Source organism: Cavia porcellus, unplaced genomic scaffold (assembly GCF_034190915.1).
Source record: "Cavia porcellus strain 051 isolate PalLab524CR breed Dunkin Hartley unplaced genomic scaffold, mCavPor4.1 scaffold_20, whole genome shotgun sequence".
Lineage (NCBI taxonomy): Eukaryota > Metazoa > Chordata > Mammalia > Rodentia > Caviidae > Cavia > Cavia porcellus.
In genome coordinates, this window is record NW_026947503.1 from 21,150,609 (window position 1) to 21,166,760 (window position 16,152).

The following is a 16,152-nucleotide window of genomic DNA, read 5'->3' on the forward strand; positions in this document are numbered from 1 at the left end:
TTTAGTATATATAAGAACTTAGCCTTTGAAGATTTAGCTATTACAAACTGCTGCTATAAACATGGTATGCATGTACCACTATTGTATGGTGCTTTTAATTCTTTTGGTAAAATACCAAGAAGAGGAATAACTGGGTGAAATGGAACCTCCAATTTTAGTTCTTGAGGACTCTGTACACTGACTTCCACAGTAGTTGCAGCAGTCTACACTCCCACCAACAGTAGACAAGGGTTGCGTTTTCCTCACAGCCCCACCAGCATTGATTATTCATTGATTTGTTGATAATAGCCATTCTTTTTGGAGTGAGATGGAATCTTAGCATTGTTTAAATTTGTACCTCTTGAATGATCAGTGATGTTGCACGTTTTTTCATGTATTTATTTGCTATTTGTATTTCTTTTGAGAAGTATCTATTCATTTCAGGTGCCAAATTTTGGATTGGGTCTTGAAATTTGGGAATCTGATTTTTTATGTTCTGGATACTAGTCCTCTGAAAAACAACTGGCTGAGATTTTTTTCCCCACTCTATGCGTTGTCTTTTCACTCTGTTGATAGTTTCTTTTGCTATGCAAAAGCTTTTTAAATACCAGATTCCAGTTGTTGATTCTTTGTGTTTGTATTTCCTGTGCAGTCAGGGTTTTGTTCATGAACCTATGGGTTGCCCATCAATGAATGAATGAATCAAAAAAGGTACTTTTTTTATACAATCGAATACTACTCAACCATAAAGAAAGATAAACTTGAGACATTTATATCTAAATGGATGGACCTTGAGACCATACTCTTAAGTGAAATAAATCAGACACATATCACATTGTCAAATAAATCAGACAAATACCACATTGTCTGTCTCTCTGGTGTAAGAACCAAAATGTATAACAGATATTGTGAAATAGGTAATAATTATTCAAAAGGAAAGGGGAATTGGTGGGGGGATGAGGGAAGGGAAAAGAAAAAAATGAGAAAAATAGGATAAAATGCAAACAAAGCTTTGTAAATATGGAGAAGTAAGAGAGTTAAAAGGGGAATGGGAAAAAAAAGAGGAACTAAAATATATCATGTACAGGTACATATTTCCTGTGATGAATGTGATCATTATGTATATCTAAATTATACCATTAAACTTAATTTAAAAAAAGAATTTAGGCTGGGAGAACATGGTGGATAGATAGCAGCAGCTACGGAGGCTCTCTGAGATACCCCGCTTAGAATCCAGGAATGGTGCAGTGCGAAGCAAGGGGAGATATACCCTGCTGACCCAGGAACAAACTAAGCTGAGAGAAACCAACTGGAAATGCAATCCTGGTGCTATAACAGGAACAGATAAAATCTCAGCGTGAAGCTGGAAGCCGTGATTTGAATTTCCTGCTGCCACTGCTGCGTCCAAATCAGCATGGCAAGGAGAGAGACATGTGAAAGCTCTGAGAGTGGGAATCAGCAGAGTTGAGAGCAGGACTGGCAGGGAGCCCTGCATCGACCTACGGTGAGTGAGCGGAACAAGGACCCTTCTATAGAGTAGGAGGCTCCAGCAAAGGACATACTGGGACCGGGCCGACTTGCTGGAACAGGACACTGCAGTGACTTTAGTCACATATTCCCCTCTCAAGTGGGATTGGTGCGGAGCGTTTGGCCTGGGTGACGCTGCTAAGACCCGGTAGGCTACCCCAAACCAGGTCCCAGCACCTGGAGGTGCACCTTAGCAGTGAAGCCTTCGGTAGATTGACCTGGAGGAGCGTGCCCAGCAGAGGCTGCCCATGTCTGTGCCTCCCTAGTACACTGCAGTGGGCGGGAACACCTAGCCGGCGCAATTCAAACAAAATGTAACAGACAAAGAGAAAAAAACTGGGCCTCCTATATTCCCTTGTATAGAAAGAACAAAAAGTACGGGAAGAGGGAGCAACAAGAAAGGGTCCTCAGTCCCCAATCCTGAGAACACTGATCCAAGAAAGGGAAACGCAAAGGAAGACAGAAAACATGCGATATCAGACATGGCACCAATAGACATAAAGCGATATCTCCAGAGCCTCATAGACAAGTTTAAAAGCAAAGTATTTAATGAAATAAAGCAAGATATAACTAGAATAGTTAGAGAAATGCTAAGCACTGCCCAAGAAAAAACAGATGGTGGAATGGAAGAACAGAAAAAAAAGGGGAGAATTGTTTGATGGAGAAAATAGAGAAAATATAGAACACGTGAAGCAGATTCAAAGAGATTACCAGGAAACTAAAAACTCTATTGAAAGCTGGCATAACAGCTTGAAAGAAACTAAGGATAGATTATGTGAATTGGAGGGCAGATTTGTAATATGGGAGCATGAAAAGAAAAACTTCTTAAAAATAACAAGAAAATAAACAGCAATAATACAAAGGCTAGAAGATGATAAGAGGATCTATAACCTAAGAATTAAGAACATAAAAAGAAGAAGTAGGGACACAAACAAATGGACTACAAAAGCTATTCACAGAAATAATCCAAGACAATTTCCCTAATTTAGCAAAAGGTAAAGATACTCAGATGTATGAGGCATACAGGACCCCAGCCACCTATAACCCAAACAGAGCTACACCAAGGCATATAATAATCAAAATTCCAGAAATCCAATATAAGAACAGAATACTAAAAGCCATCAGAGACAAGAAACAGATCACTTACAAGGGCAGACTTCTTGGCACAAACCATCAAATCATGAAGAGCGTGGGGGGAAACAATTCAAGCTTTGATAGAGGACAACCTCCAGCCAAGATTGATATATCCTGCACGACTGTCCCTAGAAATTGATGGAAAAACAAGGTGCTTCCAGGATAAAGAGGAGCTAGGAGAATTTGCAACCACCACTTCAACTCTACAAAGAATACTGCAGGATATTCTAAAAAAGGAAAATACCAAGATTTCAGAAACAGTGGCAGAGAGACCACAATGAATGGAGCAGAAAGCAAAATGAAGAATACAAACTGACAACAAATGACAGAAAAAGAGCTCAACAGAAATGAGGCAGAGAACAGCTATTTTAGAGAAAACAAGATATCATAAAAGCTAGTGCTGATTTAGTGTCATCTTGTTTTGAAGTCCCATCAAGCTTTTGTTCTTCTGTCTCCATCAGTCTTAACATGTTATATCTTATTGGATTTTATTATATGTGATAATATAAACAAAAGCTTTTATAGACAAGGAGATTATACAGAAACCATTGTTCATTTTCTGATAGTTGGTTCTAAATACCCTGTAATACTGTCATTCTCTTGAATGGTTTTTACATTGTCTGGATATGTTTGGTGCTACAGTATATGAAGTTATACTCAAAGATTTCAAGGAAAGAGACTATGGTAACTACTTTTATGTCAGAATATCTTGTGGTGAAACACTATTTTGCTTAAATGGTTTTTTTTTTATTTAAAGAAAAGGAAACAAAAATATATGGAGATAAAAAAGGGTAGAAATAATACAAAATTACAGAAAAACAAATGGTAAGAAATCCCTGGTTCATAAGTTACATATTGTCATCTTAGAAATAGCTGTTCAGGTTACAAAATTAAAGTATTTAAAATGACATTCAAAAAGTGACACTGCAAACAATTCTGCTCAATGATCGAACAAAAACTCAGTAATATGGTTATCAGTCCTACACACTTGTTTTACATCTCAAAGAGTGTAGGATTAAACATATCAAAACAGAACAAAACAGTTAAAAAAACAACTTAAAGAAATACAGATTTCAAAGCAAGTCCACGGGAGATCTTCATTGTCTATCTAACTGTATCTAGTTTCTTACAAATAGTTGTCCCCATTTTCACCCACATTATATATTTATTGCATATTACAGAACGAATCAAATCATTACAGGATGATGAAGGCTTTTTAGGTCTTCAAGATCCAACATTAGGGAAGACAATAATAACTACCATCGCATCTCTCATTCTTTTTGTGGTTGCCATCCCCATCTCTACATATGCTGAAATTGAACTCAAGAGACCAGACCAACGTCATTCTAATCAGCGAACAATAAATAGTATTGCTAGAATTTATATCATAATGCTACAAAATTAGCATTGGGTTTCTTAGCGTCTCTTCTTCAGAGTATCTGTTCATTACGTCTTGCATTATATAGTCTGTTCCCATAAACAATTTAAAAAAAAAAACTCTTGTGAATTTCTACATATATATATCTATCCTCTCTGTATTATAGGGAAAAACAAGTTGTAACAAGACAGCAAAACAAATTCCTAGAAAAACATGCAATGGATAAGACATATAAGACCACAATATAGGTGATCTTCCGTAGTTACTATGTTTTCTCTTGTTATTTTCAATAGATTTGTCCACAGCATCGGCTTAATATAGTTAAACATAGTATCACCTATTTTTATAAAAAAACAACTTTGAAAGCATTGTAGGATTTGAAAGCTGTTAATAATTAAAACCCGTATGGATATCTGTTACATCTTGTCATCTTCAGAGTAGTTGCCTCTACTTTTAGGGTTGATACTAACAAGCATACCAAATTCAAATAAAATCAGCCAAGGCCAACCCATGGTCTTATGAATCGGATTCAATTAAGATCAGTCATAGTAAGACAATGTATGTAATACAGGATTTCAGTTTAAGTTAATAGGAAAGTAAGGATAGTTACCATGGTATAACCTGCTATTTTGGGGTCAGATGTCTGTACTCTCAAATCTGACATGAGTGGACAGACCAGAACAAATTAAATTCAAACTAAATATGGCGATAAGAATACTGTGTCTTTTAAATCCTGATACACTATTAACAATGACCTCTGCCTTTGTTTATAGTGTTTCAGAGCTGTCTATACTAAAGACTATAGCTTACCGTCTCTGCCTCATGTCTACTACTACACTTTTCTGCTATAATTTGTCCACCTTATTCCCTCAATCCACTGTCTGCCCCGTTCACTGAGGCCTCTCTGCCACTGTTACTGGAATCCTGGTATCCCTTCCTCTGTTTCTCTGGAATGTCCTTCAGCACTCTCTATAGGGTTGGATTGGTGGCCACGAACTCCCACAGTTCCTCCTTGCCTTGGAAGCATCTTATTTCTCCATTAATTTTGAGAGAGAGTTTTGACAGGTATATGAGTCTTGGTTGCATATTATTTTCTTTCAGGACTTGGAATATTTCTCCCCATTCTCTTCTTGACTTAAGAGTTTGTGTTGATAAGTCTGTTGTTTGATAATTTTCCTGTTGTAGGCAATCTGCTTCTTTTCTCTGGCTACTTTTAATATTCTGTTCTTTTGGTGGATTTCTGGAATCTTGATTATTGTATGTCTAGGCGTAGATCTGTTTTGGTTGGAGGTAGCTGGTGTTCTGTATGCCTCTTTTATCTGGATATCATTTCTTTTTGCTATACATGGGAAATTTTGCCTTAATATATCTGTGAATGTTCTTTGTATTTCATTTTTGGTTGCTCCTGCTTCCTCACTCACATTCTTTATTCTTAAGTTATGTATCTTTTTGTCATCTTCTAGCCTTTGAATTGTTTCTTTCTGGTTCCTTGTTATTTTTAAGAGGTTTTTTTCTTTCACGATCATATGTCATAAATCTCTTCAAGTTTCAGAAGGCTGGCTTTAGTTTCTGTCAGAATATTTTGCCAGTGTTCAATGGAGTTTTTAGTTTCCTGGTTATCTCTTTGGATCTGTTTCATGTATTCTAAGTTATGTTTAAATTCTTGTTCAGAAGTTTCTCTTTCTTTTCTGATTTCCTCAGTTCTTCCATCTGTGTTCTCTTGGGTGGGGCTTGTCATTTTTTAATTAATCTCTTTATAGCTTGCCTCACTTGGATCAGGAGTACAGCTTTAAATTCATCTATGAGGTCATGCAGGTATTTTTTAATTTCACCTGATGCTGTGTCCAGTATTGGACAGTTATTGTGCTTGTTCTCTTCAGTGTTTGCTTCTCCTGAGCTTTTTTTCCTCATGTTGGGCAGCTGGAGATTTTTTTTAAAATTTTTATCTCTTGTCATGTTTCTGGTTTCTTTTAGACTGGAGTGTCTTGGGGGTCTCTGTCCCTCTCCGTATTACTTAGGGCCTTTCAGAAGCATTCTGGCTTGAATTTTTGCTGTCCTCCCCAATTTGCTGTTATCTGAGGCAGGCAGGGATGCAGGGATGGTGCAGGCTAGCCTCCAGCCTCTGTGCCAGTCAATCCATAAATTAGGCTGTACTTTCTGGATGTCACAGAGTTGCGACTATTTTGTATCTGCTTATTGTGCCCCAACCAGAGGCTTGGTTCAGCCCCAGCAGATCCTGCCAGTTCTCTCTGTGCCAGAAGCAGCTGACTAATGTCACTGTGGCACATGGTTCTGCCCAAATCCCAGCTGTTCTCTTCCAGACCTCTCTGTCCCAGGAGCACCAGGACAGCAGGTCTGCCCAATTCCAAGATGTCTTCCACTAGTTCTCTGTATGACGCTGAAGCCAACATGGCGTTAGGCTTTGCCCAATTTCAAGATGTCCTCCACCAGACCTCTCTACAGGGTGACTCGGTGATGTCACTGAGCTGCAGGTTCTGCCCAACTCTAAGATGTCTTCCGCCAGACTCTCTGTGTTATTGATGTCCCTGTGGTGGTGGGCTCTGCCCAGTTCCAAGATGTTTTCTGGCCAACCCCAGCAGCCACGGGACCCAGTCCCCAGTACTCACCAGGGCTCGGTGCAGGTCCTCCTCTTGAGTCTACTGCACACCACGTCGCTTGCCCTCACTGCGCTCCCAGCACAGTGTGGAATGGTCGGAAAACTGCACAGCATTTGGCTTCGGAGCTCCAGAGCCTTTCACAATCTCTGGTGCAGTGGGGCAGTCCTGGCTGCTTCGTGGGGTCCCGGGTCTCAATTTCCTGCAGTCACCAAAAGCCAACACATCTTTTCCTGTTGGATCCACTGGTCAGTTTGCGCATTAAAGGTGCGGGATTTGCAGCCTCCCGTTATCAGCCTTCACAGTCTCAGCACAACTTTAAATCCTCCAGCCACGCTGTCTTGGTTAATAAGAATCATTATCCATTTGTCTGGCCCTCTCCATGTTGTCATATTCTAGCATTAATATGATTTCTCCAGAGAGACTTTCCGCCCAATCCCCTAGCAAGCCGCCATTTTTTTCCTAAATGGTTATGTTTTGACCTGCGCTGTTTTGTTGTTATGCCCTCTTTTATCTCAATCTCCTTTTTTTGTTTACTTTTTTATTTTCATCTTTTTAATTAAGGGAAAAATAAATAAAAAATAGCAGGATATATTATAGTAACCCACTTTGATTTCCTATTAACTTGATTTGAAACCCTGATTGCCCTTGCCATCTTGTTTTGACTGATTTTCCTCTATTTTGCTTTGCTTGATAGTACCAAGTTCGAAAGTATAGGCAACAACTGTGAAGACAATAAGATTCATTATGACACCCATTCTGGTTGACTATTATCTTCTTTTAAAGTCCTGTAATGTCTCCAGTGTTTTGGTTTTATTCTTTACTGTTTTGTTCAATTTTATTATAAATGATGATATAGGCAATTCTTTTTAAGATAGCAAGAGGCAGTATGGTAACCATTGTTGATCACCTTGTATTTGGTTTTACATTATCTATTATGTCCATCCTTTTGATTTTACTGACTCTGATCTGTTATGTCACATTTGGTTTTACTCTCTACAACAAAAAGTAATAAGAACTGTGGGAGTAATAAAACCCAAAATGTGTAATTGTCATTGTACAAAAGAGAGGAAAAGAAAGTGCTCTAAAGGATAAAACTGCATATATATTTAAGTGTATTAGATAGATGACCATATTACTGAGTTTTGTTCGATCATTGAACAAAGCTGTTTGCAGTCTCACTGTTTGAAAGCCCACTTTATATGCTTTAATTTTGTAACTTGAACAACTATTTCTAAGATAACAATATGTAATCTATTAACTACTTTCCTACCGTTTATTTTTTCTGAAATTCTGTATAACTTGTTCCCTTTTTCTGTTTTTTTTCCTTTTTCTCCTTAAATAAAATTTTAAAAAGAATTTAGACTTTAGCAAGTTAGTTGACTTATGTAATGTAAATATAAAATCAGAATATGTTATGAGGACAAAAAAACCATGTCGAAGTACATTGTATGGTTCGTGGCACATAAAATAAATAAATATTAATTATTCCTTTGTTTTCCCTATCATAAAACCAGGATATTTTAAAATTTCTGATTACTTATAAAAATTTGTAAATAGAACACATAGTTGGCACATACCTGTACCCCAGCACTCAGGATACTGAGGTAGGAGGATTGCTTGGAGCCTAGGAGTTCAAGACAAGCCTGACAGTGTAGCAAGACTCTGTCTCAAAAAAAAAAGCAAGCAAGAAAGAAAAGAATTTAAAAGTGAAGGATAAATCTTTAAGTAAAAAAGGCCCCAAATGTGTAATAGATATTATGGAAAAGAAAGAAATTGTCCAAAAGGGAAGAAAAAGGAACTAGAATGGGAGAAAGGTAAAATGAAAAAAGGGAAAAGAAAAAAAAATACAAGATAGTTACACTGCTAGTTTCTCTTAGTTCACTGAAAGGAAAGGTTTGTGCTAACATTGCTTGGAAAATTTTTTTATGCCCATGTTTTGTACTCTGAGTAATTACTTTAAAGATGGCATTACTCAATGTTATTCTCCTATTATTTTGTATGAAATTTTGTTTTACTTTTTTTTCCATAAAAATCTTTAAATGATTATTTGAGTTTTATGATTGTTTAAAATATTTTTAAAAATTATTGCTCTCTAGGTAGATATGTTGATGCATGCTTGTAATCCTAACATGCAGGAGGCTAAAGCAGGAGGATTGTTGTGGGTTCAAGGCCAGCCTGGGTACATTGTGAGTTCATGGCCAGCCATAGTGAGACACTAGCTCAAAAAACAAACCAAAAAAAGCCCAAAAAATAATTTTTCCCAAATTTTTTTTCAGGTGCTAGTGGAGACCATGTTTATACATACAGTTATAATGCTCAAAGAGAGGATTTTGGTGCCCATGATGCAACAAAACTGGATACATGGGTTTTTGATAATGTTAAGGTATGTCCTAGTAAATGGTTAATCTAAAAAACACATATTTACCTAAAGTACAGAAACTAATTTCTTAGTAAATATATATGAGGTTCCTTCAGCTTGTATAAACTTCCTATGTTGTACATAGACACATACATTAATTTAGATTAGGTTTGGCTCTGCATAGTAGGAAAAAAAATTATTTAAAAGTTTATTTTTTCTTGCCAATGGTAGGCATCTAGAGATTGGTACAGTCCAAAACACTATATAGTCAATAAGACTCAGTGTCCTGAAATTGTTCTCTATGTTAGAGCATGAGTTTTATCTACCCGGTCATGTCACAATCTAAGAAAATGCTGGAGTTCTCGCCATTATTTTCAGTTTTAGGCCAACAGTATGAAGATAAAGAGAAACTTCTCTCCTACTGAATTACTGTAAGAAAAGGTGGGAAATGTGTAGGTTTTAAGTTTTGAGATGTCTCATAAGATCAGTGTTTTTTATTCAAGGAGAAATGGAGAATCATACCCATCAAGCAGGCTCCAGGATACATAATAAATATTTTCTGGGTATAGAAATTAATGAGTGCTTTGAATAGAGACACTGTATGAAAGTAGAGCCAAAGTATACTAAATGCTGGGGGGCAAAGAAGCTAGGAACATATTTCACATCTTGTGTCCAGAAGTTCAAAATGCAGTGGGTATCTAGCATGAGGGAGGTGTTAAATTCTCCCAGATTTTATTTCATAACTTCACAAACCTTGTATCTATTGCAAGACATGTAAATGAATAGCACTTTTTCCATAGATGAATATTTTTACCAATTATGGAATAAATTATAAGTTTATCTCAAGTCAGATGTTGTTATTGCTGTTCTTTTCCAATTAGATTTAAAATTTAATACTTTTTTTTAACTTGCCTTTACCATCTAGATTTATAATTTCTCAGGGACTAAGTAGAATGTATATGAAAGTTGGGGTCAATTAATTGAGTTCTTTGAAAAAAATACTCAAATGTGTTACACTTTATGAAAAAGTTAAATATCTCTTGTTATAAGTTAATATCCCTATAATTACAGTCATTTATATTAACAATTATATATTTTGGCATGGTCTTTTGACGTATTTAAAATAATTTATAAACATTCTCTGTAAGTATTTAAATACATGTTCATATATTTGTGAGTACAGATAACTCATTTATCTTATGGTTTTATGAATCCAGTTTATCCAAATAAAATTAATAAATTTTGAACTGTATTTCATTAAGTTCTATTATTCTCTCACACTGTGTGAAGAACAGCTTTTACTTGGGGCAGAGGAACTAGTTAGGAGATCATTCATGATGAGCCAAATGAGAGATTATTGTTGGACTAAAGAGGTGCAGATAGAAGTGAGAAGTGTTCCAGTATATTTGAAATTAATAATTTCTTTTTGTCCTATTATTACTATCTTTTGGTTTTGGTTCTTGCCAAAATATTTTCTCTGATCTGTTGTATTTTATTAAGTTAAATATATAGTAAAAATGATTTTAAATGTTCATGAAGTTAAGTTCCCCTTTTTAGAACCTTAGGCCTAAGTGTAACAGAAAATAGCTGATTTATTTGAAAGTAGATGTTTGGGCTGATAACTTTCTGTTGTTAGATTTGGAGGACAAAACGAACAATGATAGTTTTGTAGTGATAAATTTAATTACATGTTTTCATCAGCTAGTGCTTCTTAAAGTAAATGAACTAAATTTTTTTTAATTGGTTTATTATATATAGGAATTCTTTCATGCTGCCAGAAACAACCAGTCTTTGTTTTCTAAAATAAATGAAGAAAAAATAGTTTTTTTCTTACATTTGTTAGGAATAGATACAAATGGACATGCTCACCGACCATCTTCAAGGTAATTTTAATGCTGTTTGATTTTTTTGAGAACAGTAGATACTGTTTGAATTTTAAAGTGTGATATCTTCTTTATAATTGTAACATCATAACTAATATCTTAAATAATTAATGTAACAAACAGTAAGCTTTGAGTTATATGATATGTATTATGAAGGAGTGATTAAAATCATATGTATTTATACCCCAACTATAGTTTAGCCACTTCTTATAACAGTATAAGGAAAAAAATAATAATAACGATAAAACCTCTGCTGAGACACTCTAATCTTCAGATCTTAGGTGCTCCCCCTATTGCATCAATAAAATACTTTTCCTTTAAAAAATATCATATGTATTTATCCAGACTAGAATTTAAAAAAGTGAAAGGTATCTTGCACATATATTCTGTGTTCTTCAGTTTTGTCCTTTTAATTATCTTTGAAAACTATTTCAAGTTCTTTTGTTTCACCAAAGTGAAAAAAAACCTATTTTTGATGATCTAAAGATCTGATTTTAATGTATTAAAGATTAATTTTGCTAGCACTTAAAATTCCTGATTTTTAATGTAAGAGTCTATGTGGAATAAATTTAATTTCTCCAAATTAACTTAATCTGTTCTGTTGTTTCTTTATGAACAGGGAATATAAGGACAATATTAAAATAGTTGATGATGGAGTGAAAGAAATTGTGTCCATGTTTAAACATTTTTATAGAAATGATGGAAAAACAGCATTTATCTTTACCTCAGACCATGGAATGACAGACTGGGGTTAGTCTAAGTGATATGTACCTTACAATTAAAGTAATGGTAAATATGATTTGCAAATATAATGTTGAGAGGATTAGATGTTTTCTTAAATATAAAGTTTTTAGCACAAAATAATCGCATATTTAAAATAGTAGTATGAAAAGGGCTGATCTTACGTTAAGAATCTTTCTCTAGTTGTAAAAAGAATGTATTGTCATTTATAAATGAAAAAGTAGAAAATCATATGGAGGAAAAAATAAACTATGTGTTATTTACATAGAATTTGCAGCGTGTATATTAAAGGGGTGATGTTAAAATGGTATTCACAATGGAACTAGGATTGCGAAATTGTATCCTCCTAAGCTTGTGCTCCCTGAGGTTTCCACCACAAATGTGCTAATATTCAGAGAGCAAAATATCACAAAGTTGAGGTTTGGGCCCTCAAATCACAAGATAGAATTTAGTAGGGTCTGTGTTCCACTTCATAAAAGGTTTCTTTCAGCTACCCTCCTGCAGTGGACTGAGTGAAAAGGGTCCACAGACCTTGCTGTTCTCTCCAGAGACACACACCACTTCCTCTAAGCTCTCATTTGTTTGTTTATTTATTTATTTTTTGGTGCTACTCTTATAGTAATGACATCTCCTCTATCATTTATTGTTATTTTTATTTTAACTAGAATCACTCAGTAGACAGTTTTGCTGTTTTGTTTGTTTTCTTGTTGTTTTGCTTGTTTTTGGCTTTTGCCTTTTGGGTGTAGATACTCTGACATTTTATAAGAATATTATCGGGCTGGGGATTTAGCTCAGCGGCATAAGCACCTGCCTTGCAAGCAGGCAGTCGTGAGTTCGATCCCCGGTAGCGATAAAAATGAAAAAGACAAAAAAAAAAAAAAAAATTAAAAAAAAAAAAAGAATATTATCAAACTAATTTTTTATGAAGCATTATAAGTATTAGGGAATATAGTGGCTAGAATTAATGATATATAGATCAACATATTAAAATAATGTATTTAAGAATTCTTATGTATTTGTCTTATTATTCATGATATCTTGTTTGTAGGTTCCCATGGGGCTGGTCATCCTTCAGAAACTTTAACTCCCTTGGTAACTTGGGGAGCAGGAATTAAGTATCCCCAAAAAGTATCAGCTCAGCACTTTGATGATGAGTTTTTGAAAGGTATAAATGTTTGCTTTGTTTTTATAAAGATATTTGAAAATATAAGTAAAATTAAATTTAAGAATTAATTTTTAAAAATCGTTTTTCAAATTTCAATTTTAAATCCTTTTTTGATATTTATGTCTACTGTTTCTGTGCAAATCAAGGGGTCAATTTTTGAGTTTTTTTCTTGTAGTCATTTGCTAAACATTTTCTAATATCCTCTTGCTAATAATATTTATTTAGAGTTCTTTAAATGTCTAGACACAAAATTTTTAACTTTGCTAATTTAATTAATTTGAATATATGGTAGACTAAATAAAGATAAAATAAGAATGTTTCTTAGAAGTAAATTATAAATTTGATTTCAGCTTTCCAGTCGAAACAGAAAGCAGTATACCAGATATCTTGGTACCATATCTATCTTTTTATCTAATGCGTATATCTTCTGGAATAGTCCTTTGCTTTCTCAGAATTTAACACTCTCTTAAGAATTTTAAAACCACTATAAACAGGCATGGTGGTATACATGTGCTTGGGAGGCTGAAGAGCCTTGAATTTAGGAGTTTGAAGCCAGATTGGATGACTTAGTGAGATGCTCATCTCAAAAAAGAAAAAAAAAATTGAAATAAAAATCAATCATAAATAAGTTACTGTTATAATTACTGCCATGAAAGAAAATAGGGTAATGTTATAAAACAAATAACAGTTAGGGGCTAGGGATTTAGCTCAGCGGCATAAGCGCCTGCCTTGCAAGCAGGCAGTTGTGAGTTTGATCCCCGGTACCGGTAAAAAGGAAAAAGACAAGAAAAAAAAAACAAATAACAGTTATCACTGGGCTCCTGAATTTTGTTTTTGCTTTTGTTTGTGGTAGTTCATTCCGAGTGCCACACGCATGCTGAGCACACTCCCAGCCCTAAAATTTTATGATGTTTAGTAAAGTAGGTAAAATACATTAACTATATAAAATATACACATATATAGTAGCTTAATGATTTGTTCTTGTATATATACACATGTAATCACTACCCAAATACACATATTTAATATTTATAGTACCCCAGAACTTTTCCTTATGGAGTAAGTTATTTTTCATAAATTAATCAAATAGTGCATTTGTTCACAATGATGATGAGAGAAGCTATGCATGTGAAGGTGAGGGAAAAAGGACTCCAGGCAGAGGAATTAAATGGAAAAAGCTTAGCTTATCTGAAGACAGAAGGAAAGCTGATATCTTAGTTTATCTGGAGACAGAAAGAAGGCTGATAATACTTGAGTTAGGGAGAGATCCTGAATTGAGAGGTTAGAGAGGTGAGGAATAGATAGATCATGAGAGTCATCAAAACCATGGGGAGGAACATGGACTGAATTCTGAGTGCAGTGCTAAATCATTAAATAGTGTTAGTCAGAGCACTGCCAGAATTGTTAGCTGAAGTAGCTGTCTGGCTGCTTTGTGGTAAATGAGTTACTTTGGGTTTTAATAGCATTCACCAAACAATGTATACATACTTCAGCAGTTTGCCATACTAAGAAATGCTTGGAAGCTAATAGCCACCACTTTAGTGCCTTTTGTGATTGTAGAGGCCAAAGGTAACTTGCATTAATCTCATGATGTCTTAATGAATATAATTTTAAAATATTTATACAAGTTTTTCTTTTCCTGGTGGATAGTTTTTTTGTTTTTGTTTTTTTGTGGACTCTGTAGAAGCTAAGATAAATGACATATTTACACTAAGTAAACTTTAACATTTTGTTTCTCAGCAAAATGATAAGAATTGCATGACTTCAAGAATCACTGGTCTGTGTTTTCTTGTATGAATATTGCAGTTTTTTCCTCATCAAGTGATTATTTTAAATGTTTGGCAGCTGATCAGTAAGAATAGGAAAATATTTTTAAAATATATTGACAAAGAAATTGCATTATAAAAAGTATTTTAGAATCTTTTTAATAGTGTATCTAAAAGCCATTAAATCAAGACCCAGTCTCTTATAATTACTTGTTTTGTTTACTGTTTATTAGTTGTATTCATCAGTGTTTATTGAAGTTTCTGGTTTTATATTTAGTGAGAGGAAAATATGGCTACCTTTGAAGGCAATTTTAATAGCTGTCTCAGTGTGCGATTAGAGCTAGTAACTGTAGAAGAGTCACAGATACAACTTCAAATATTTTGCGAGCAGCTTCCATTCCCCCACCAAAAAAAGTTTGGATTAACTACTCTGCTATTAACTTACTAACTTTCTGAAACACGCTGATAGTTGTTATCAGTGTGCTTTTTTACTTACATCTTTCCTGTTTTAGGTTTTGATGTTTTGAAATATGTATCTCCAAATGAGGAATTAAAAAGATTAAAAATCACAAAAAACACCCAATACTTATTTTTTGTTTATTCTTTTAAAATCATTATTATTGTAATAGTAGTAGTAGTATTTCGGTTTGGTGAATAAAACTCACAACCTCAGGCTTGCCAGGCAGGTGCTGTGCCACTGAGCTATATTCCTAGCCCTGAAGTTATTTTTAAAAAATATGTATCTTTGCCTTTTTAAGTACTTTTTCAAATTCATTCTTGGCTTTAAAAAGTCAAGTTTCCAATACTTACCTTTTCTGTGAAGTAATACATTTTCCTAATAACTAAATAATTCATGCTTTTAAAAATTTTAATACCAGATTTTGTTTCTGATTATGTCTTTCAGAATGGGGATTGGAGGAATGGAAAAGGAGAGATGTCAATCAGGTATTCATTTCAACTTAATGACATTTAATTTTATCTCGTGTAAATTCAGATAAAAGTATGAAAAATAATTGTAATTAGTAATGACAAAAGATTTTTCAAAGTATTTCACTTTACTAAGGACAATACTTTTAGTGCAAATATTTTTAGCACAACTAATTTCTCTTGTGTAAAATGTTTAAAACCTAAGTAAAAATAAAAGAAGATACCCTACAAATAATACTGGCTAATTAATTAACTTTTACATTAATTGAAATTTGCATGCTTGTTTAATTTCTGTGATGTTTCATCATGGTTGCAGTGTATACTCCATTTACAAATCTAATAAAACTGCTATTAAGACTTTCTTATGTCACTTGCTGTTTTCTTTTTAACACGTATTTTACTTTTAACCATATTTTAATTTTTACCTAACCAACATTTTTTCACATTCAGTGGTGAAAACATGATAAAACCGTACATTATCCAGCTAGAAATCTATCATTATAGGAAAAAATGTGGACAACCTAATAAAGTTAGATTAGCAGCATTATCTATTTGTAAATATTAAGTACACAATAATCGTTGAAGGTATGCTAATTAAATAGCCATCATCAATATATGTAGAAGGCATGACATCACTGGTATACAGTTTCCAAAGTGGCAGGAATATCTTGCTTT

The 16,152-nt window shown here is 34.3% G+C and overlaps 1 protein-coding gene across 20 annotated transcripts in view; it reads left to right on the plus strand.

Annotated features, from left to right (window-relative positions):
* The window catches only part of Pign (phosphatidylinositol glycan anchor biosynthesis class N), a 132,334-nt gene that overhangs the window by 19,360 nt on the left and 96,822 nt on the right, over positions 1-16,152 (plus strand). For all 20 annotated transcript variants that reach the window (XR_010041383.1, XR_010041377.1, XR_010041375.1 and 17 more), the window contains 5 exons: positions 8,913-9,019; positions 10,754-10,878; positions 11,498-11,628; positions 12,668-12,784; positions 15,455-15,495. Coding sequence is in view for 5 of the 20 variants with exons in the window: in XM_063231519.1 (XP_063087589.1) it covers positions 8,913-9,019; positions 10,754-10,878; positions 11,498-11,628; positions 12,668-12,784; positions 15,455-15,495 (521 nt within the window). In the remaining 15 variants the exon portion in view is untranslated. The remainder of the gene's footprint in view (positions 1-8,912; positions 9,020-10,753; positions 10,879-11,497; positions 11,629-12,667; positions 12,785-15,454; positions 15,496-16,152) is intronic.